The sequence below is a fragment of the Telopea speciosissima genome, chromosome 5 (assembly GCF_018873765.1).
Source record: "Telopea speciosissima isolate NSW1024214 ecotype Mountain lineage chromosome 5, Tspe_v1, whole genome shotgun sequence".
NCBI classification, from domain to species: domain Eukaryota; kingdom Viridiplantae; phylum Streptophyta; class Magnoliopsida; order Proteales; family Proteaceae; genus Telopea; species Telopea speciosissima.
Window position 1 is genome coordinate 6,554,562 of NC_057920.1, and position 23,684 is coordinate 6,578,245.

A 23,684-nucleotide genomic window follows, 5' to 3' on the forward strand; every position below is an offset into this window, starting at 1 on the left:
TCCACTGTAATCTTCTTCCTTTTACATAGTGAACCATCTTCAGTTTCGCCCATGGACATAGCACATCATATTGGTGTGTGAACCACATTAAATCTCTGTGTCATCTTTGTTTCCTCTGTTTTGTTTGTTCGTGTTTCGTGGTTTTTGTTTTTACAGTTTGCATTCCATGAGTCAATTCCGCAGGTTTCTATTTTGATTTCCATGATTTGAAGCTTGAGTTTGCCTTGAAGTTGGGGTGACTGATTTTCTAGCTCCTGCTTGAATTTGTTTTCCCTTTTCCAGTAGAACGTAAGATTTATATACAGATATGTAGCGATTGTACTGCTCATATTTTATAATAAAGGTACAAAAATGCATGACATATTATATTAATTTATAACAAGTATTATATGTCACGTAATTCTGTTGGAGGCATGCCTAAGATTTCATAAAACTCTGTTTTAATGTAGAAAGGAATCTTCCTGAGAAATTTTCGCTCAACATTGTCATAACCATTTGCATATTGAGCTGACCCCTTCTAGACATCTTTTCCCCCCTTCTTGGAAATTGAGCTTTATTTTAAAAGTTATTTCTTTCCAACATGACCAAGCAGATGGATCTGAGTCCGTGGAAAACAGAGGCTGGGGGCTTGTAGATGTTCGTGATATAACTGAAGCACTGCTGCTGGCATACGAGAAGCATGAAGCAGAAGGGAGATACGTGTGTTCAGCACACATGGCCACAGCAAAGGACTTGGTGGACAAGTTGCGGAGCTTATTTCCTAACTACAGCTATCCAAAGATGTAAGTCTGCTTTCATGTACTAAGAAAACTATAGGTGAGGCCATTGGGCCCCCTGTGCAATCTGGGTTCACCTTGTCATCTGTCTATATCTCTGTATTTCAATCCACCACAGGTTGTTTAGGTCTAAGTATATTGGGTTAGACTTATTAGGTTAGGGTGAAGTATGTAAGTCTTTGGTTGTTCTATACCTGGTCCAAGTTGCAGTTCTTGCAATTTTTGGCCTGTTTTCGTCATGTGTTGGGTATATCTCCTTCACCTTATACCTGAATAGTGAACTTGGGTTTTTCCCTTATAAGATCTTCTCTTAATATTATTTATCTATGATTTGGCAGTTTTACTGAGGTAGATGAAGGTGCTAAGCTGAGTTCAGAGAAATTGCAGCGGTTGGGGTTAAAATTCAGGCCATTGGAAGAGACACTTGTTGATTCTGTTAAAAGCTACCAGGAGTCTGGTCTCTTGGATTAACCAAATGACACTTCTCTTTTTCATTGACTGCCAATAAAGAATAACTCATGGACATTGTACAACTATGCATGAGGGCTTCACAAGGGTGGAGGCCATGGTAAGTTTTTATGTCTCTAATATATAAGGTGTTTTGTTGCGACAGCCGAGAGAGGAAGTTACATCTTAACTCCACTTATGCATTGGTTTGAAAATACGTTTTTACCTATTACATGTTCTAAATACACCTATAGAGGTGTTATTAGGCATGCAAAAGTTCTGTTACGTAGGATGAAGAGATTCACATGGTGATTTGATGTTGTTAAGGATGTCGATTAGAATTTAGTAGTTTGAGGGTGTTTGGTTTGATTTATATCTTATTTATGTTTCTAATTTATTTTCTGTACTAAGGGTAGTTTGGGTATTTACTTTTGTAATGTGGTTAAGTCATTATAAATTATATTGCCTCTCCTCACGATTCAATTAATTAGAATCGTGAGGGAGGTTTCCTGCGCTCCTAATCGATCTCTCTTCTCCATCTTCCTCTTCTCTTCTCCTTCTGCATCTTCTCCCCTCTTCTTCTCTACTAGTCACGATTGTAGGTCTGCCTTGTTACATGGTATCAGAGCATCAATTCTGATCCACAATCTTCCCCTCTCCTGTGGTTTTGAAGGAGTTTTTGTGCTCTCCCTTGTCGTGGTCCACCGCAACCATATGCTGCCTTATGTTGCCTGAACCCTAGTCATATTATGATGATGCACTAGGGTTCCCTGCTGTGCTAAAGTTTGACTGTCTGCAAGTTTGATGGATGAAGTGTTCTCTGCCCCCATCTAAGATCAATTTTCCAAAAACCCTGTGGAAATCGATTTTGTCTCTCCTGGGATTTTATTTTCTCTTCGTTGGCTGCTGGTCTGGGGTTTTATTCTCTGCTGTTTGGTGATTATTTGGCCATAAATTGGTTCCCTTTTTGGCTACTGCTCTCAGGGTTATCGGATCCTCTGTTTTTTGCCCTATTTTGGGTTTTTTTGGGCTGAAATCAATTTGGCTTGGCCTGTTCTATTTGTTGGCTGCATCTGTCCAAGTTTTGAGGTATTATCTACTTGGTTATTATGGTTGATTCTAAGCCTCCTACAGATCACTTTAATGTTCAAATTACTACCATCAAGGTGAATGGTGTTTCGAACTCTCTTCTCTAGTCTCAAGCCTTTGAGGTATATGTTACTGCTCGCCGGAAGATGTCCTACCTGACTATGACTCCTCCAGCCTCTACTGATGATAACTATGAAGATTGGAAGGCTGAGAATGCAACCCTCCTCTGCTGGCTTTGGAATAGCATGGAGCCCTCCATAGCCTCAAACGTGATGTTTCATAAAACTGCCAAGGGTGTTTGGGAAGAACTCAAGGAGAGCTATTGTCAAGACACTAACCTCTCACGCATTTATGATCTGTATGAAAAGTTTTTCCCCTTCAAGCAAGAGGAAAAAATCGCTTGGCAAATACTACAACTCTTTGAAGAGTATGTGGGAGGAACTCAATGTGTACCAGCCTATATCTACTGATGCTGTTGTGATTAAGGCTCAACGTTCTGAATTTCTTGTTGCTAAGTTCCTCTCTGGGTCAGATTCTGATATTTAGTCAGTCAAAAGCCAATTATTGACTAGTGAGAAGATCCCGTCTATAAATGAAGCTTACTGTCGCATACAAAGGGTTGTTTCTCCTTCCATGGTCAAATCTGATGCAGCTCTTGTCTCTGAGGACAATTCTGCCCTTCTTATTTCTACTAGAGGGCGTAGTCGTGGTGGTGATACCTCTTCTCGAGGTGGTCGTGGCCATGGGGCTGTTTCTAGTGGTCGAGGGGCTGGTTCGAACCCTGCTGGTTCATCTTCTAGTTATGGGGTTGGTTCATCTTCTAGTGATGGTGGTTCTCGACGGTGTTCTCATTGTGGTCGTCCTAACCACACTGTTGAAAAATGTTGGCAGAAACATGGCAAACCACAATGGGCTCGAGAGCAGTTTGCCAATGCCGCAGTCTCTGATGGAGCGGTTGATTCTGTGCATCCTTCTAACACTAATCATGGGTCTCCTACTCACTAATCATGGGTCTCCTACTGATGGTGGTAGTACTTCTAGTGATCTGGTTTCTCAACTGTTACAACAAGTTCAACAACTGGAGGCATCATCTTCTACTCGTACAGCTACTCTTGCCCACTCAGGTACTACTGCATGTTTTGCCTCTTCATCCTCTCCGTGGGTCATTGACTCCGGTGCATCTTCTCATATGATTGGTAAGCCTAATTTATTTTCCTCTTTTACTCAGTCTACTACTTCGTCTCGGATTTTAATTGTCGATGGATCTTTTATTCTTGTTACTGGTAATGGGGATATCCCCTTATCCTTTAATTTTTCCTTGACTAATATTCTTCATGTACCTAGGCTGCCTCTTAATCTTTTGTCTGTTAGTCAGTTAACTGAATCTTTAAATTGCTCTATAACCTTTCATCCATCTCATTGTGTTTTCCAGGATCTCGCAACGAGGACGACGATTGGTGGCGGGCATGAGAAGGGTGGTCTCTATTATTTTGATTTGGCAACTTCTCTAACAACGGCTGTTGCTATTTCTTCTGGTGTTTCTCCATTACATTGGCACTATCGGCTAAGACATCCTTCCTTATCCAAGCTGCGACATCTGGTTCCTAGCTGCAAATCTGTCTCCCGTATTGAGTGTGAAGCTTGTGAGTTTGGCAAGCATCATCGAACTGTTTTTCCTTTGAGTCCAGAGTCTAGGAGTACTTCTTTATTTCAGTTAGTCCATTCTGATATTTGGGGTCCATGTAGGGTTAAGAGTCGATTAGGTTTTTGTTATTTTGTCAGTTTTATTGATGATCATTCTCGGATGACATGGTTGTAGCTCTTGAAGGATAGATCTGAGTTTGTTTCTGTTTTCAAACAATTTTATAATGAAATTTGTATTCAATGGTGTTCATTTGAAAATTTTACATACTGCTAATGCTCTAGAAATGGTTCAACATGAGATTTTTTCCTTTTGTTCTGACAATGGCATTCTTCATCAAATTAGTTGCTCTTATACACCACAACAAAATGGTGTGACGGAGCGCAAAAACCACCATTTGTTAGACATTACTAGATCATTAATGTTTCATGTGAATGTTCCTAAACTCTATTGGGCAGATGCAGTGTTGACTGCTTATTTCTTGGTTAATCGTATGCCTTCCTCAGTTCTTCATGATCAAATTCCCTTTAATGTTGTTTTTCTGGAGCGGGCTGCTTTCTCTCTTCCTCATCGTGTTTTTGGTTGCCAATGTTTTGTTCATGTTCTTCGCCCTGGCCTTGATAAATTGTCACCTAGGGCTATCAAGTGTGTATTTCTTGGTTATTCTCGTACCCAGAAGTGATATCGGTGTTTTGATCTTGTTTCTCACCAACAATTTGTTTCCGTTGATGTGACTTTCTTCGAAAATACTCCTTATTTTCCTAGTTCTCCCAATGATATTGATCTTACTGCTGATACTGGTGTTGTTAGTTCGATTGTTACGACTGTTTCACTTCTTTTGTTAGTTGCCAATCCTCTGCAGGTCTATCATCGTCGTGCCCAACAGTAGCCTCCGCCTGTGCTGCCTCAAAATGCTGTTGCTGCCCCTCTACCGCCACCAGCTGAGTTCTTGCCTGCGGATCCTCCTTTAGATGCTGATGACCGTCCTATTGCTTTGCGCAAATGTACTCGTACTTGCACTCAAAATAGTTCCCTTTACCCGTTGGCAAATTATGTTTCTGTTGCTCATCTCCCAACTTCTTATCGTGCTTTTGCTACTACAGTACACTCTACCTTTGTTCCCACTTCTTATACACTTGCCTTGTCTCACCCGGGGTGGAAACATGCTATGGATGTGGAGATGGATTCCTTGATCTCTCATACGACTTGGTCATTAGTGGATCTACCACCTGGTAAAGATCTTGTTGAGTGTCGTTGGGTGTATACAGTTAAGTACAATCCAAATGGTACTGTGGAACGGCTCAAGGCCCGTTTGGTTGCGAAAGGGTTTACACAGACCTATGGGGTCGATTATTTTGAGACCTTCTCTCCTGTTGCGCGTTTGAATTCTGTTCGTATCATACTTTCCTTGGCAGTCAACCTTGATTGGCCTCTATTTCAGATGGATGTGAAGAACGCCTTCTTATATGGTGATCTTCAGGAGGAGGTATATATGGAGCAGCCTCCTGGGTATGTTGCTCAGGGGGAGGATAGTGTCCGGGTTTGTCGCCTTCATAAGGCAATTTATGGACTGAAATAGTCTCCTCGTGCATGGTTTGATAAATTCAGCAATGTTGTGGTTGGTTATGGGTTTTTTCAGTGCTATTCTGATCACTCTAGTTTTGTTAGACGTCAGGGGTCTAACATGGTCATTCTCGCAGTATATGTTGATGACATCGTTGTTATTAGTAATGATGTTTCTGGAATTGCATAGGTGAAGACTTATTTACATGATAATTTCTAGATCAAGGACTTAGGTAGCCTCAGGTACTTTCTTGGCATTGAGGTTGTTCGCTGCTCTCGAGGTCTTAGCCTGTCCCAGAGAAAGCTTGTCCTTGATTTACTTGATGAGATAGGGATGTTAGGTTGTAAACCTATTGATACTTCTATGGATCCCCATATCAAGTTTGGTGCTTCTGATGACAAATAGTTTGGTGACATACATCAATATCGACGTCTGGTTGGTAAACTTATTTATCTCACAGTTACTCGTCTTGATATCTCCTTTGTTGTAGGGGTTGTTAGTCAGTTCATGCAGAACCCTAAGCAAGTACATTGCGATGTTGCCTGTCGCTTTCTAAGATATCTCAAAAGTGCTCTTGGTAAGGGATTAGTGTATTGTCGCCATGGTCATACCAACGTGGTTGGGTTCTCTGATGTGGATTGGGCTGGTTCTGATGGCGATAGAAGATCGACCACAGGTTAGTGTACCTTCTTTGGAGGAAATTTGGTTACTTGAAAGAGCCAGAAACAGACGACTGTAGCTCGTTCCAGTGTTGAGGCTGAATATAGAGCCATGGCTCATACTGCTATAGAGTTGATGTGGATTCGTTCGTTCCTTATTGAGCTTGGTTATTTCAATGATCAGCCCATGGAGATGTACTGTGATAACCAAGCTGCTATTTACATTGCCAACAACCCTGTTTTTCATGAACGGACTAAACACATTGAAGTTGATTGTCATTTTGTTCGAGATGCTGTTCAGAAGAAGCTCATTGTCACTCCTGTTGTTCGTTAACAGTTTCAGCTTGGAGATATGTTTACAAAGGCTTTGTTTCGACCTCAGTTCTTGGAGGATTGTTCCAAGCTGGTTCATGGTGATGTGTACGCTCCAGCTTGAGGGGGAGTGTTGAGGATGTCGATTAGAATTTAGTAGTCTGTGGGTGTTTGGTTTGATTTATATCTTATTTATGTTTCTAATTTATTTTCTGTACTAAGGGTAGTTTGGGTATTTACTTTTGTAATGTGGTTAAGTCATTATAAATTATATTGCCTCTCCTCATGATTCAATTAATTAGAATCGTGAGGGAGGTTTCCTACTCTCCTAATCGATCTCTCTTCTCCTTCTCCATCTTCTCCCCTCTTCTTGTCTACTGGTCACGATTGCAGGTCTGCATTGTTATAGATGCTACAATTGGACTCTTGGAGACTGGAGTAGTGATGTCATCATTAACACCCTCCCCTATTGTCGAAGGTCCAAAACACCCTTTGCAAGTAGGGCTGTAAACGGATCGGATTCGGCTCAGATAGTGCTATATCCGTATCCGCATCCGATTAGCTATCGGACGGATTCGGATAGTGCTAAACGGATATGGATCGGATATTTTATCCATTTACATGTAAATATAGCTTTTCGGATAGCTATAGCCTGTTCATATCCGCATCCGTTTAGCTTTCGGACGGATTCAGATAGTGCTAAACGGATATGGACACGGATACGAAAACGGATTTTGGCTATTCATTTACACCCCTATTTGCAAGTCTCAGGTAACCATTGGAAAAATAATGTTGCGATTCCATCTTCACTGTGGTGAAGGAAAACTCTGATCGTCTCTTATAAAGGTAAAAAAAAATGCCGCATTACAATCCCATCAAGGTAAGCTTTCTTTGATTGCCCCAAAATTTTGCCACGCGAAAAATGATGTTGCGATTCTGATGCATTAGATAGATACAGGACAGTTTGTATGGATCACTTGTTAAGTTTCAAACTCATATTCAGCATATATGACCAAGTATCGGTATGCATCCTCATGTATATATATATTCGCTTGGTACTCCAACTACTGTGTGAATCTCTCCATTCAACCAGGATTTTCTAAGTCCTTATTTTGCTACTTGGCAAGCTCCATTTGGATTGAAATTTGAAAAATGAACAAGAGAATTATGGCTCTAATTGGCCAAGATTAAGTCTCACCCAACATTCTATGTGGCAAACTTTTTGGGCTGATTAGCTAAACTTATCTTGTGAGGCCAACCAAATATACTTTGCCTTCATATAAATAGTTCAGTTTACTGAAGTCAAGAGGAACTCAAAACAGTACTCAATTTACGCACTTTAGTGTGATTCTGATAGAATGAGCATTGACTTGCTATGACTTGATTCAGAATGTATAATTGGCATGGTTTTTCAACAACCATGGTACATTCCCACTTATTTCCGGAGCAACTAGAAGCAATAGAATGTGCTTCAATGCTTCCTAGTTTTCCTTTAGGGTAAATTACACATCACCCCTAGTTTTCAAACGAAACTCAGGTCATCCCCCGGTTTTTTGAAAAATCTCAAATCACACTTTGGTTTGGATCTCAATATGATAAATTAGTCTCTATTGTTAGTTTTATGTTGTTAAGTGATGATGTCAGCAGTTAAATAAATTTAAATCTCTAAACTACCTTTGACTAATGTTGAAGATCAAGGAAGGGTAGTATTGTAAATTCAATTCTAATGTTTTAGTACAAGGGTAAAATAATCTTTTCACATCAATAACTAACAACACACTAACACCGTTATTGTAGAGGGGTTGATTTAAGTTTTATTTAAAAATTAGGGGGTAATGTGTAATTTACCTTTCCTTTATGATTAATAATGACACAACGGAAGTCAGAAGAGAGGAAGAACCCAGCTAGAGAATACCATACCTAGAAACAGGGGAAAAGATAGGACCAAGGCCCAGACTCGAAAATTATTTCAAGGTTGCGTTTTCTAACGAATGTATTCTTACCCCCCTTGAACTAGGGCTGTAAATGGATCGGATTCGGCTCGGATAGTGCTATATCCACATCCGCATCCGCATCCGATTAACTATCAGAAGGATTCGGATAGTGCTAAACGGATACGGACACAAATATGGATCGGATATTTTATCCGTTTACATGTAAATATAGCTTTTCGGATAGCTATAGCCTATCCGTATCCGCATTCGTTTAACTTTCGGACGGATTCAGATAGTACTAAACAGATACGAACACAGATACGGAAACGGATTTTGACTATTTATTTACACCCCTATCTTGAACCCTTAAAAAAAAGTCTTGAATGTTTCCTAAAGTTTACTTCATTTATTTCTGGGTAAATGACACTCAGGATATCTAATATTTTGTCATATTGTAGTTTAGGTAGCCGATATTTCATATATTGCGTTTGAGGATTTAAACTAGATTATAATCAATCCAATTATTCAATTTTTAATTTTTCCTAAAAAAAAAAAATTTTCACATAAAAATCTAATCAACCCCACATCACCTTCCCTTCTTCTTCCTGCAACACTACCGCCCCCACTTCTTGCTGCAACCCAATCCAACCCCACCCCCCACCTCCCACCCCCTACCTCCCTCCAACCCACCACCACACCCCATGTTACCGTCTTCCCTTCCCTCTGTTCCTCCCCACCACATCATCACCTGAAATATTCCTTCATCTTCCACATACAAAACATGAAAAAACGAATCCTAACCTTTTTTGGATTTTGAAAACTCGACCGTGGCCGATCTAGAGGAAACCGTTGGCCACGCTACTCCCTTGGAGGCTCATCGCTGCCACTTGGATGACAGATTACCGGCCATCTATTAGTTGGAACCCCTTTGCATGATATCGAAACACCCATGGTCGCCGCCTAGCTGGCTGCGACCGTCTCTTGCATTTTTTTAATGCAAAACGGTGACCAACAACCACCCACCTGTCATCAATTGGTCTACAAATCTTCCCCCTGTTCGTCGGCTTGAAAATTTCCAACCGATCTAGGTTATTCATTTTTAAAAATTTTTTTCCTTTTCTCCTTTTTATTTCATTAAACGGGTCGATCATTGAACCCCAAAATTAATGGCTATAATACAAAATATCGATTTTAATTTTGTATGATTTAGATCTAATGCTAACCATTAGAATCTTTGGATTTTCCTGAAACCCTAAACAAGTTTCATACAAAAAACTATGGCACGGTTGAATAAAGAATATGTATTTGCACCTGCGTGTCTTGACGAAGAACAATTGCGAAGTCACCAACCAAACTTGGATAACCACGATAAGAATCTTTTATAGTCTCCAAATCTCCCGTGGAGCTCTCTTTCTTGTGGAGAAAAGAGAAAAACAAAAAGAAAAAAGTGACTACAGGGATGCTCACCAAAAGTATTTATAATACTCCCAAACCCTGACCCACTTCTACAATGAACCGATATGGTCCATCTCAAGAATAACAAGTAACAAGTCACGTTAACCCATGTATTTAGATTTTCATCAATGATTAACCCGATAATTAATCAACTCACATATCGACATTGAAATTAGTTTACACTGCATAGAAGGTGGCCATTGATGCAACGGTAAAGTTGCTCCATTGTGACCACTGACCAAGTGGTCACAGGTTCGAGTCTGGAAACTTATTCTCTGCGAAAGAAGGGGTAAGGCTGCATACATTATGACCCCTCCTTCCCCTTTTACAACTGCACGAGTGAACTGTGTTGGATTCATTGACAACAAAAAAAAAAGGATGCACAACATTTTCTGTGATTTATAACATAGATATGTATAATTTTGTTATGCCTAAGAATTTGTAAAACTCTGTTTTAATGTAGGAGTCTTCCTGTGAGAAAAATTTCCTCTACATTTTCATACCCATTTGCATGTTGAGCTGACCCCCTTGTAGACCTATCTTTTTTACCTTGTTGGAAATGGAGGTCTATTTTTAAGTTACTTCTTTCCAACATTTCCAAGCAGAAGGATCTGAGTCTGTGGAAAACAAAGTCTTGAATATCGTAGATGTCCGTGATGTAGCTGAAGCAGAACTGCTGCTGGTAAATGAGAAGCTTGAAGCAGAAGGGAGATACATATGTACATCACACATGATCAAAACAAAGGATTTGGTGGACAAGCTGAGAAGCTTGTATCCTAACTACAACTGTCCAAAGAAGTAAGCCAGTTTTCATGTACGATCTGGCCGGGTTCACCTTGTTATCTGTCTAAAGGGTGTACCCAGTGCATGAGGCTCCTATCACTGCGGGTTCTAGAGAGGGTCATAATGTACGCAGCCTTACCCCTGCTTTTGCATAGAAGCTGTTTCCACTTGAACCCGTGACCATTTAGTCACAATAGAGCAACCTTTAATTACCGTTGCACCAAGACCCGCCCTCAATACATTGAGGCTTTGCTTGGCTTAATCTTAGATCGACCCAACCCACCACAGGTTGCTTAGGTTTAGTATTGTTGCGTCAAGAAATCGTCGAGCGGTCCTGCGAGTGCCGTCACGCAAGTGGACCAAAGGGGTCAACAGAGAGAACCGGTGTGGTCCGGCCTAGGGCTCTCCGATGCCAAAGTTAGATCTCTGGCGCGAAGGATGAATAGTGATTATTCAAGTATGAGTTTAGATGTCCCTTGATGGGGTTGCGACCTTGCCTTTTATAGTAGCATATGGCGGTGTGGAGAGTCCCCGTTTGATTGACGATTGTGCCGTTGAGTGGATAGAGGCCCCGAGTAACGGGGCTCTATCTCGATTGGCCATCTCCCGCGGGAGGAGTGTCTGGTTGCATCAGGATCCTTGGTGGATAGATATCCGCGTGTGGTGATAACGTCCTTGGTGCTTGAATCCTGCGGATGACGTGACCTCTAAGGGTCTAGAGTCTGCGCGGTGACATGAGTCTTAGCGATACGATCGGGTCGTAGATGGGTGGCCCCACCTCGGTGTCCATGATGCGGGGTCGTAGATGGGTGGCCCCCACCTCGAGGTGCCCATGATCTTGCCTGGGTGAGGCCGCGCCCTGGTGAGGAGGCCGCGCCTAGGTGAGGCCGCGCTGGTGAGGAGGCTGCGCTGGGTGAGGCCGCGCCTAGGTGAGGCCGTGAGGAGGCCGCGCCCGGATGTGTGGCCGCGCCGAGTAGTGGCCGCCCCGAATGGTGTTGGGACTCGGTTCGTTCCCCTTGGCTATGAAGCGGGTCGTCTATGACACGTGGCGGTCGTTGATTGGCCTGTGAATATTGGATGTATCATTTGCCCCCACTCTCTTGGGATAGGATGTCCAAGAGAGTAGGTGTCTTTGCATAGTGAGGGGTCCGCTGCGAATAAACTTTCTGTGGGGTTTGCTGTAAATCCACCGATGAGGTAGGAGAGGTTGGGGTTCAAACCTCACCTCCTACACTTTTTCTTTTTGTTTTTTGTAGGTATATGTTCCTTCCTCTCCCTTCTTCTTTCACTTCTCATTTCTCTATCTTACTTTTTGTCTTCCCTTTTGCTCTCCTTTCTTCTTTTTGTCTTTTGTCCTCTTTTTGGTGCCCACCATGTGTTTGTTTTTGGGTCACCTCCACTAGTATCTACTTTGCTTGATTTTTGGGTCCTTGTGCTTGGGTGGTGTTCTCTTGGTGCCTTGGTTTGCTTGGAAAGCTTGAGTGCCTTGCCTCTTGTGACCTCTATTCCTTGGTTGTGCCTCGTGGTGTGGCTACGTCATTGCCGTGTGGTTGTCCTTCCGGCGCGATCACCTTTTTTCTGAGGTACATCGATTCCAACCCCTCTTTTTTTTTTTTTTTTGTGTGGGGTGTCTCCTCGAGGCCGCGCTTGCGGGGTGTGGCCGCGGTGAGGCCGCTCCCGCGAGTGTGGCCGCGCCCGCGGGTGTGGCCGCGGTGAGGCCGCGCCCGCGAGTGTGGCCGCGCCCGTGGTGAGGCCGCGCCCGCGGTGAGGCCGCGCCCGGGGTGAGGCCGCGCTGCGGTTGAGGCGCTGCCGTGAGTGAGGCTGCGCCATGGTGGCGCGCCAGTGGTGAGCCGCGCCCTTGGTGAGCCGCGCCCTGGTTGGGGCGCGCGCTGCGGTGAAGCGCGCCCGCGAGTGAGCCGCGCCCGCGTGAGGGCGGTGGTGAGGCGCGCCGTGATGAGGCGCGCCCGCGGTTGGGAGGCGCTGTGGTGAGCCGCGCCGGGTGAGGCCGCGCTGCTTGGCTGGGCAGCGCCGTGGTGAGCCGCGCTGCGTGGGCAGCGCGCCGTGGTGAGCCGCGCCGCCTGGTTGGGCGCGCCGTGAGGCGCTAGCTGCGTGGGCCGTGCCGTGGTGAGGCTGCGCCGCCCGTGAGCTGCGCCCGCAGTGAGCGGCTTGTGGCTGAGCAGCCGCTGGCGCCAGGTGGCCATGCTGGGTGTGGTCCACGCCTTGCTTGGTGATGCCGCGCCTATGGTGGCCGCGGCGTGGAGGACGTGATGGACCCTCGTTCTTCTTCCCTATTCCTCCTCTTGTATGTGATGGATCTGCTGTTTATATTTTGCGGGTGACATTCCTTTCCTTTTCTTGCCGACAGGGAGATTGCTTTCTCGAGTAAGTAGTTCGTTCCCCTCTTGTCCTTCATGTCGTTCCTGGTGACCTTGGTCTGCTTGATCGGGGTTGGATCTTGGAGGAGTGTTCCCCGGATCGCCTTCTTCGTGGGTACTCCGCCCTCTATACCCTCCCCGGTGATCTTGGTGGACGAGTGGGACCTTCTAGTGTCTCCGGTCCCCGTAGGGCTCGTGCAGCCCTCTCGGGCGGCATCCTCATGCGGTCCTGGCGATAGGTTAGGCCACTGTTGCTAGCGTCTTGTCACCCTCGACTTGGTTTCCCTCCGTGAGGAGTTTCATATCCCGCCGAGGTCATGTTGCGCGCTCCTGGGCCTAGCGAGTATGCCTTCTCTCATCGTGCGGGGAGATCGCCTCTACTAGTGCATTTTTCCTCCGGGGCCTTCGCCTTCCTATCCCTCGCTTTGTCGAGTTGGTGTTAGAGCATTGGCACCTCACCCCCTGGGCGGTGTTGCCCAACTCTTGGAGGGTGATCTTGGGTTTCTATGTCTTCTTCACCCGCTGGGCGTGCGCACTTGTTCCCCTATTCTCCCACTTTTATCCGTTGAAGAAGGGGAACCATGGACGTTATCACTTTGCTCGCCGCATGCTCAAGGGCCCTATGCCTCTGTGGAGCTTCTCACGGGGATTACTAGCAACGTGAAGTATTGGAGGGATCGCTTCTTTTTTGCCACGGTCCCCGATGCCCACTACGGACCGTTAGGGAAGTTATTGACCTCAAGAGGGTCAATCGGGGGCTTGAGTGAGTGATTTTGAGGGTGACTCCCTCAAGCCGTGCCTGGGTCGCGATCCGTTCCACGTCCAGGAGTTGGACTCGGAGGCCTTCTTGTCTCTCGGAAGGCGAGTCTGGTAAGAGCATTGTCTTTTGTACTTGATTGGCATGTTGGTATTTGAATGTATGTGTCATCTAATTGGTGGGTCGATCTATGCGGTGGATACGCGTCCGGACTTGATTTGCTCATGCGGCAATCGCGGAGGAAGGCCGCTTCTCGGGTGGTCCATCTGCTGGAGTGACCGATGTTAGTGGTGCTTCGCACTTGTGGTTGTTGGAGCGAAGCGGAAGGGTGGACCAGACATGCCCGCGTGACAAGCTCTGGCGTGCGGGTCCTCCTTCCCCGTACTTCTCCTGGTGACGGTGGCGTTCCAGGCTCTGCGCCTCTGCCTCCCTCTGTTGTTCCTTCTGATTCCTCTGTATTGCCTCTTTCCAAGGGGAAGGGTGTGAGTTCTTCGGGCGGTCCCTGCCACTGATCTTCCCACGCCGGGTGAGTCCCTGGTGATCACCTTGGGTGAGGCCGGCGTATCGCGGGAGTGGGTGGATAGGGCGAGCTCCCTACCGCGAGGATGGCCTTGCAGAGGCTTAGCGATGCTTGTCGGCCCAGACTCTCTACCATGACATGGCTTCGGTGAGTTATTCCTTCCCTGTTTCCTCATGTCCATTGCTCCATTTATTTTTACACTATTTTATCTCTTGCCATGTTGATTGTAGGTCCATCACCGTATTCCGAGGCGGTGCTTCGACCGAAGGGTCACGCTTCTCGGGAGGTGCGGATACTGCGCACCTGCGTGACATGGAGAGGGAGCTCCGGTGGTCAGTCGATGCCGTGAGAGGGCCGAGGCGACGCGGGAGAGGGTGTCGGGGAGCTCGTTGTGGCGTCAGGGAAGCTCCTAGAGGTGTCGAGGAGCTGCGTGTGACTTCTGCTGGTGCGGCCGAGAGCTCGACTAGGGTTCTTGCTTTGGAGGAGGAGCTTCATTCATTGAGGGGAAGGCATGAGGTGGGTGGCATCTGCCAGGTGAGCGGCGTGGTGAGTTCCAGGCATCCTCTGCGTTCTCGGCCATTTGTATCGTGCGACTTCAGCCCGCCTATGAGGGAGGGTCGGGACTTAGCCGCTTGTGTCTGGAGGTGACCCCGACTATGACTTCTGTCTCGGGGTTCTCACGAGTTTTACTGCGGCGCTTAGGGTGCGTTTGGGGTGGAGAGCACTCCGGTGTCGGGAGGTGGAGGCCATCTGCCTGAGGGAAGTCTTCTTGCACGTCCTCCCAGGCGGACATGATGTCTCCAGCTGGTCGGAGGTGACCCACCACTCGTGATCCATTGACCTTACGATCGTCCCGATCCTGTAGCGTCTCCACCTTTTTCCTTTTTTGAACTTGAATTGTAACTACTATGACTTTTCTATGTGATCGCTTTTGCTTTTCTTTGATTGCCTTGTCTCTTGGTGATTATTTGCGCGTTGATGCTCTCTGACCCTTTATAGTTAACGCCTTAGGCGTAGAGCCTCAATGGTGGCATAGCGCCTTAGCATGAAGCCTCAGTGTTGGCATGTTGCCTTAGGCTTGAAGCCTCGGTGTTGGCATGTCGCCTTAGGCATGAAGCCTCGATGTTGGCATATCGCCTTAGGCACGAAGCCTCGATGTTGGCATACGCCTTAGGCACGAAGCCTCGATGTTGGCATACCGCCTTAGGCACGAAGCCTCGATGTTGGCATACCGCCTTAGGCACGAAGCCTCGATGTTGGCATACCGCCTTAGGCACGAAGCCTCGATGTTGGCATACCGCCTTAGGCACGAAGCCTCGGTGTTGGCATATCGCCTTAGGCACGAAGCCTCGATGTTGGCATACCGCCTTAGGCACGAAGCCTCGATGTTGGCATACCGCCTTAGGCACGAAGCCTCGATGTTGGCATACCGCCTTAGGCACGAAGCCTCGATGTTGGCATACCGCCTTAGGCACGAAGCCTCGGTGTTGGTTCGATTGAGTGGTAGGAGAAGACAAGTATTCTTGCAACATTTCTTTATTTTGACGAAATTCACATTGTCTTTGATGTTGTCTCTATTGCTACTCCCTCTGCTCTACATTACCCCTACCACTACTCTGCTATGCTTCTCTTGGTAGTACTTCTTGGATGTTCGAGTTCAGTGCGGTCTACCTTCTTGCCCCCTGGAGTCTTCAAGCGGTAAGTCCACAGGCGTATACGCTTGGAGACTATGTAGGGTCCTTCCCGATTGGGTGTGACTTCCCCGCCTTTTGTGGGCTGCGATGCACTTGCCCTCCGTAGTACTAAATCTCCCTGGTGGAATAGCCTTTCCTTGACCCTGGCGTTATAGTACCAGCGATGCGTTCGTTTGGTAGGCGGCGTTCCTTAGTAGTGCTCTTTCGCGGACCTCATCTATAAAGTCTAGGTTCGCCGCAGTCCCGTCGACATAAGTGCGTTCATTGAAGTGCGAGAACCCTATGGGACATAGCGCGAGACTCACTGGCGCCAATGCTTGATGCCATATGCTAGGCGGAATGGGCTCTCTCCCGTGGGCGTCCGCTTGTAGTTCGGTATGCCCACGGGGCGCTTGGTAGCTCTTCTACCCACTTGCCTTTGGCTCCTTCTAGCCTTTTCTTGACTCCTTCCGATAGCGTTACATTGGTGACCTCCACGACCATTGGCCTGTGGGTATGCTACCGACACGGGCCGATAGTCGATGTTGTAGTGTGATGAATGCTTGGAATTTAGGGTTATGGAATTGTTTTCCGTTATCTGAGATGAGGATCCGTGGTACCCCGAACTTGTAGATGACGTCGTCGCGGACGAACTTCTCCATCTTTGTCTCTGTTATCTTGGCCAAGGGTTTAGCTTCAACCCACTTGGTGAAGTAGTCGATCGCGACGACCATGTACTTCGTTTCCTGGTGCTTTGCGGTGAAGTTGCCTAAGATGTCTAGTCCCCACATGGCAAAAGGTATGGGGTTGAGGATTGATGTCGGCTTGGTGGCGGGTAGATGGAATCTTGGGGCGAACAAGCGACATTGCTCGCACTTCTTGGCATATTGGATGGCCTCCTCTTGCATTCGTGGCCGTATAGTCCCCAGCGGAGGATTTTGTAGGCTAGGGCTCATCCCCCATGTGACTTCCACATATCCCCTCATGGACTTGGCTAGGGCGTACTCGCCCCCTTGGGTCCTAGGCACCGGAGTAGTGGTGTTGTTGCCCCCGCTTGTATAGTACCCCATCTAGGACGGTGTACTTTGCGGCTCTCATCTGATTTTCCTTGCCTCGGCCTTGTCTTACGGTAAGACATCGTTCGGAGGTAGTTGAGTAGAGGGTCCATCCGGCTAGGTCCCTCCGTGATCTCGTTAACTGCTTTTCCTTATACGTTGGCTCATGCAGGATCTCAACATAGATCTGCGCTAGCCAAATTTGGAGTTCCTCATTGGCTAGCCTGGATAGGGCATCGCGGCGGCGTTCTCCTCCTGGGAACTCGAACCATCTCAAACTTCTCGAAACCCTCGATCAATGCTTGAGCACGTGCTAGGTATGATGCCATCCTCTCATCTTTTGCCTCATACTCTCCATTCACCTGGTTCACCACGAGTGGGAGTCGCTCCGGGTGGATAGGTGTGTGACTTGGATGGCTTTGGCCACCCGAGTCCAGCTAGTAATGCCTCGTACTCTGCTTCATTATTGGATGCTTGGAAGGTGAACCGCAGAGCATATTGGATACGAAATCCCTGGGCTGGTTAATATGAGCCCAGCGCCGCTTCTGCCGCATTGCTCGACCCGTCCACGAACATGTCCCACGATCCGTGATCCTTCTCTTGGGCTCCCTGTTTGTGACTCGATCTCGAGATCGGGTACACTCGCATTGAAATCGCAAGAGCCTGGCCTTTGATGGTTGTCCTTGGTTGGAACTTGATGTCATGCTCACTTAACTCCACCGCCCATGCTATCAATCGTCCAGGAGACGTCCGGCTTGTGCAATATCTTCTTCAAGGGTAGGTCTATGAGGACTGCGATGGTATGGGCTTGGAAGTATGGTCGTAGCTTCTGGCTGCCGATTACCAATGCATAGGCTACCTTCTCGATCCTAGTGTACCTGGTCTCTGCATCGATCGGGACATGGTGACGTAGTAGATGGGCCTCTGGACTTTGTCTTCTTCCTTCAAGCGATCTGCGACCGCATGACAGGGTGGCGGCCGGTATAGCCGCAACTTTTCGTTAGGTTCCGGTCGCCCAGCGGGGTGGGCTCTCTAGGTACTCCTTCAATTCTCCAAACGCCTTTTGGCACTCTTCCGTCCATGTGAAGTCCTTAGGGCTTGGAGGTTCTTCAATGTTTTGAAGAATGGTAAGCACTTATCACCGATCGTGACACGAACCTGGAAAGGGCGGCGACCCTCCCATTCAACCTCTCGCACTTCCCCGACCGTTCGAGGAGGTGCCATCTCTTGGATGGCCTTGATCTTGGATGGGTTAGCTTCTATTCCACGGATTGAGACCATGAACCCAGGAATTTTCACGACGTTACACAAGGCGCACTTTGCAGGGTTTAGCTTCATCTGGTTCCTCCTCGATCATGCGAAGGCTTCCTCTAGGTCGGTCGGTGTTGGTTGGTGTGGACGCTTTTCACAAGCATGTCATCCACATATACCTCCATGTTGCGCCCGATCTGCTCCTCGAACATCTTGTTGACCATTCTCTGGTAGGTGGCCTGCATTCTTTAACCCGAACGGCATGACGTTGTAGCGAGTAGTTCTCTTTGTCCGTCAGGAATGCGGTGTAAGACTCGTCATCCTCATACATGAGGATCGGTTGTATCCGGAGTAGGCGTCCATGAAACTCAAGCATCTCATGGCGGCGGTGGCATCGATCAAGAGGTCGATCCGGGCGTGGGTACTCATCTTTTGGGCATGCCTTGTTCAGGTCGGTGTAGTCGACACACATCCTCCACTTCCCACTTGGCTTTGGTACCATGACCACGTTGGCGAGCCATGTTGGGAACTTTTCCTTCGATGAACCTTGATCGCTTAACTTCTCGACCTCCTCCTTGATTGCGCTTGTCGGTCAAGGGGAGTTACGCCGCTTACGATTGAATGGGCTTCCTGGTTGGGTCGACATGTAGTCGGTGTTCCACTATGGAGCGTGGTATTCCTGGCATGTCGGAGGTCGACCATGCGAAGACATCCATGTTCGCTTGGAGGAGGTGTCCAAGCTCTTCTTTCTGTTCCTTGCTTAGCGCGAGCCAACCGAACGACCTTGGAGGGGTCATCCTGCTGAGTGGCCATGGGATGAGGTCTTCCACTGGCCTTCCCCTTCTCTCTGTCAGTTCATCTCTCTGGTCACCGATCATGCTCTCTAGGCGAGTGCCATTCCACGGGTGTTGCCATTATTCTTTTTCATGAAGGTGGCGTAGCATTCCCTTGCTTTCTTTCGATCTCCTCGGACTTCGCCTACCCCATTCTCGGTGGGGAACTTCATCTTCGGTGAAGTGGTGATATAACTCCTCTAAGGTTGTCAGTGATGGTCGCCCTAGGAGGCCGTTGAAGGACACCACGGACTTGACTACCATGAAATTTACCATGATGGTTACTTGTTGAGGTGTACCCGAAGGTGACAGGTAGCTCTATGGTACCTCGATGGAGGCGGTGGCACCTGAGAATCCATGGAGATAAGTGGGCTCTGGTTTGAGCTGAGTCGTCCCCAACCCGAAGCGTCGATAGGCGTCCAAGGAGAGTACGTCAACAGACGCCCCCGTGTCTATCAGTACACGTATGCAGTCGATTGGCTACCTCCACTGTACTACCAAGGCATCTTCATGCGGGAAGTTTAGTCCTTCCAAGTCTTCATCCGAGAAGGAGATCACCGCCTCGGTCTTGGCTATCTTCTTTGGGCTTCTCCGCCACTCCCACGAACCTGGCATGAGCTTTAGCTTTTACGGTGGACTCTTGCCCTGGTCCTCCAAGTATGGTGAGGATGGGAGGTCCCTTGGTGCCACCAGGTTCTCGTGGCATCTCTCCGCTCTTCCGGGCGGTCTCTCTCTCGTCGTGTTCTTCTTTCTTCTCGTCTCGGCTCCACTCTGTCTCCGTCGCGACCTCTATCTCCTTGGCCCGAGCGGTTGTCACGTCTCCCCTTCACATATTTGTTCAAGCTTCTGCTTTTACCGGTTGTTCTATCTCTCTCTTCAATTGATAGCACTCCTCGTGTCGTGCCCATTCTCTTTGTGGAAGAGACAATATTTGTTAGGGTTTCGCTTCTCTGCGCCGCTAGCATGGGTCGTGGCCAATGGAGTAGGTCACGGTCTGGATCCGCATGAGTTCGGGACCTGGTGGTGTTCGGTGGTGTGAACTCGGGGTGCTTGCCCTCTCACTTCTCTCGGGCGGCGGTCCGTCCTCCTGGATGGGCGATCGCTCCGCTTCTTGTCGGCGCTCGTCCTCGACCTCTTACCCTCTTTGCGGTCATCGGTGCTGGCCTCTTGTTGTCCCGTGGCTTGGCCTCGATTATTTTTGTTCTAGCTTGTAGTACCTCGGCCATATTTGCAAACTCGTTGCACCGCTCCAGGAGCTCTTTCATAGTCCTGGTCTCATGACGTGCCGGTCCTTGATCAAGTCCAGGTCCCTAATACCTCTGCTAGGGCTGCATGCGTGTCCGGTCATCCAAGTCTCGAACCTCCAGGGGACTCCTTGGTGAACCTGGTAACGTATTCCCCGAGAGATTCCCAGGGTTACGTACCACGTTTAGTAGATTGACGGTGGTCTTCTTACGCTTGACGCTGCTTTGGAAACGGGTGACGAATCGTTCACATAGCTCGCAAACGAGCATATAGATCTCGGTCGTAGCCTGGAGAACCATGATGTGGCTGCTCCCTTAAGGGACGCAGGAATGCCCGACAGGATACCACGCCCGACCCCCATACAGCGTCATCATGCCATTAAAGTAGTTGATGTGGTCATTAGGGTCGTGGTACCACCGTAGAGTTCAAAGGTGGGTAGTCGAAACCTGGAAGGTAGTGTGGCGACATGATCTCTGCCGAGAAGGGGTGTTGTCCAGGTATGGAATGTGTCTCGCCTTTGGTTTGCTTCTTCAACCCTTCCAGACTTCTCATCCAGTCGCGGAGTCTTTGATCGAGCTCCTCGTCCCGTAATACCGCCCCCACGCTGGCCGGACGTTCGCTGCGACCTCGTTCACGCTCTCTCCTGGATGTCCCCTCCCGCCTTGAGTGTTGGTAGGATGGGGAATGGTCACGCCGTGATGAATCCTGTCGTGAAGGTGAGGGGCTTTCTTCTCTGTAGGTCCGGCTTCGTCGTGGTATGTGACTTTCTTCTAGTCGTCCGTCGAACACAGACCTCCGGACCGATCTCTGCGGGCTAGACACCCTCGCCCTGGGTGTTGGCGTCCTCCCACGTTCTGACCGTGGTGAGAGGTCTCTTGTTCTCCTGGGATGCTGGGAAGGCTCCCCCTGCTGCGGAGTGGGGGTTGCCTGTCGCGCAGGTCTCTCTGATCTCGCGCCCCTGGGAGATGATCTCCTAGGGTTTGGCTCTTGTTGAGGTATGGACTCCACCCTTGCTGCTGGTGAAGTCCTCCGACGGTGAGATGTCGCACGCTGCGCCAGGTATTCTCGAAAGAGTCGTTGTTCACCGAGGATCTGCCGTTGCGGTCGTTGATCCGACCCACGATGGTGGAGCATTGGGGTCAAGTGTCACCTCCACCACCACATCGTTGGCCTCGTCATTGTTGGGCTCGCGATCATGAATCTGGTCATTAAGGGGATCTCCTCCTCCAGAGGGACATGGTCCTGGTCGTTGGCTGCGGCGAGCACTCGGGGTGGTGATCCATTCCTTGCTCCGTTGTTGGTGGTGGTAGTCTTCCTTCGTGCCATTGAATGAGTATGGAAGCGAGCTAGTAGTGTAATGGCTAGCGTCGTTCCCACAGACGCGCCAATCATGCGTCAAGAAATCGTCGAGCGGTCTGCGAGTGCCGTCACCGCAAGTGGACCAAAGGGGTCACACAGAGAGAACCGGTGTGGTCCCGGCCTAGGGCTCTCCGATGCCAAAGTTAGATCTCTGGCGCGAACAGATGAATAGTGATTATTCAAGATGAGTTTAGATGTCCCTTGATGGGGTTGCGTACCTTGCCTTTTATAGTAGCATATGGCGGTGTGGAGAGTCCCCGTTTGATTGACGATTGTGCCGTTGAGTGGATAGAGGCCCTGGGTAACGGGGCTCTATCCCGATTGGCCATCTCCCGCGGAGGGAGTGTCTGGTGGCATCAGGATCCTTGGTGGATAGATATCCGCGTGTGGTGATAACGTCCTTGGTGCTTGAATCCGTCTGGATGACGTGACCTCTAAGGGTCTAGAGTCCTGGCAGTGACATGAGTCTTAGCGATACGATCGGGGTCGTAGATGGGTGGCCCCCACCTCAGGTGCCCATGATGCGGGGGTCGTAGATGGGTGGCCCCCACCTCAGGTGCCCATGATGCTGCGCCTGGGTGAGGCCGCGCCCTGGTGAGGAGGCCGCGCCTAGGTGAGGCCGCGCCTGGTGAGGAGGCCGCGCCTGGGTGAGGCCGCGCCTAGGTGAGGCCGTGAGGAGGCCGCGCCCCGGATGTGTGGCCGCGCCCGAGTAGTGGCCGCCCCCGAATGGTGTTGGGACTCCGGTTCGTTCCCCTTGGCTATGAAGCGGGTCGTCTATGACACGTGGCGGTCGTTGATTGGCCCTGTGAATATTGGATGTATCAAGTATATTGGGTTAGACTTCTTAAGTATGTAGCTCTTTGGGTTTGGCTTTGGTTGTTCCATACCTGTTCCAAGTTTCAACTCTGGCAATTTTTGGACTGTTTTCATCATGTCTTGGGTTTATCTCCTTCACCTTACACCTGAGTGGTGAACTTAGGTATTACCCTGATAAGATCTTCTCTTAATCTTATATTATCTATTATGATTTGGCAGTTTTACTGAGGTAGATGGTCCTAAGCCTGAGTTCGGAGAAATTGCAGCGGCTGGGATGGAAATACAGGCCATTAGAAGAGACTCTCGTTGATGCTGTTAAAAGCTACCAGGAGGCTGGTCTCTTGGATTAACTAAATTACTTTCTTCTTTTTCATTGACTGTTATTAAGACACTGTTTGTTTCATTGTAAATTTCACCTGCAAATAATATTTCTCGAAAAGTTTGCTCCGTGTAAAATTGTGCTTATTTTTCACCCCTAAACAAACAGTAGAAAATGCTCTTCTGCTCTTTCTCTCTCCTAATCTCAAATCTCAGGTCCAAGTTCTTCTCGTTATGGTTTTCCTTGATCAACTTCGTCTAACGTGACTTGGTGTACAACTTTCACATGAATAGTGCAAGAGTCTTACCGTTTCGTACGGACTTTGCTTGTTGTCCCTTTCTCTCATTGGCTCAGTTGGGGTCTTGTAATCTTGCATCAAGAGCAGTGCACGCCACCCCTGTATCTTTTCGTGCCATTGTGTCTGGCATAGGGACAGCGTTCCAGCATTGGTTGGCATAATTTTTCGCAAATAAAAAATAAAATCTGTGGCGAAGACCTGTTAAAAAATTGTTGGATGTCCGAGTTGCCACGTGTTCACATCTCTACCTAGTATTGTTGAGTTTTAGAAAATTAAATAATTTTCCTTGGTTAAGCATACCCTAGTCACTATTTTTTTTTTTTGGGTAGATGAAGGGAAATTTTATTAAGGGGGAATCGGTCTTATTACAAGTCCGAGGCTTGTGTTTTTTTTTTTTTTGCGAATGCGAAGATCTAGTCCGAGGCTTTCTTGAAAAAGCTAGGGAATGGATTGAGGCCAGATTGTCCTACACCTGTTGGACATGCTCTTCCGGATTAAACATTCCAGTCACTAACACGTGGG

At 48.0% G+C, this 23,684-nt stretch overlaps 1 protein-coding gene across 6 annotated transcripts in view; it reads left to right on the forward strand.

Moving 5' to 3' along the window:
* The window catches only part of LOC122660997 (cinnamoyl-CoA reductase 1-like), a 62,518-nt gene extending 39,548 nt beyond the window's left edge, over nt 1-22,970 (forward strand). For 2 of the 6 annotated variants that reach the window (XM_043856279.1, XM_043856277.1), the window contains exon 6: nt 1,115-1,329. In XM_043856279.1, the coding sequence (XP_043712214.1) occupies nt 1,115-1,247 (133 nt within the window). In that variant the 3' untranslated portion in view covers nt 1,248-1,329. Of the gene's footprint in view, nt 1-592; nt 783-1,114; nt 1,337-10,130; nt 10,137-10,483; nt 10,677-22,764 lie in introns of those variants that run through there. The other 4 variants (XM_043856281.1, XM_043856280.1, XM_043856282.1 and 1 more) reach the window with 4 other exon arrangements.
* Nucleotides 22,971-23,684: the final 714 nt, after the last annotated feature.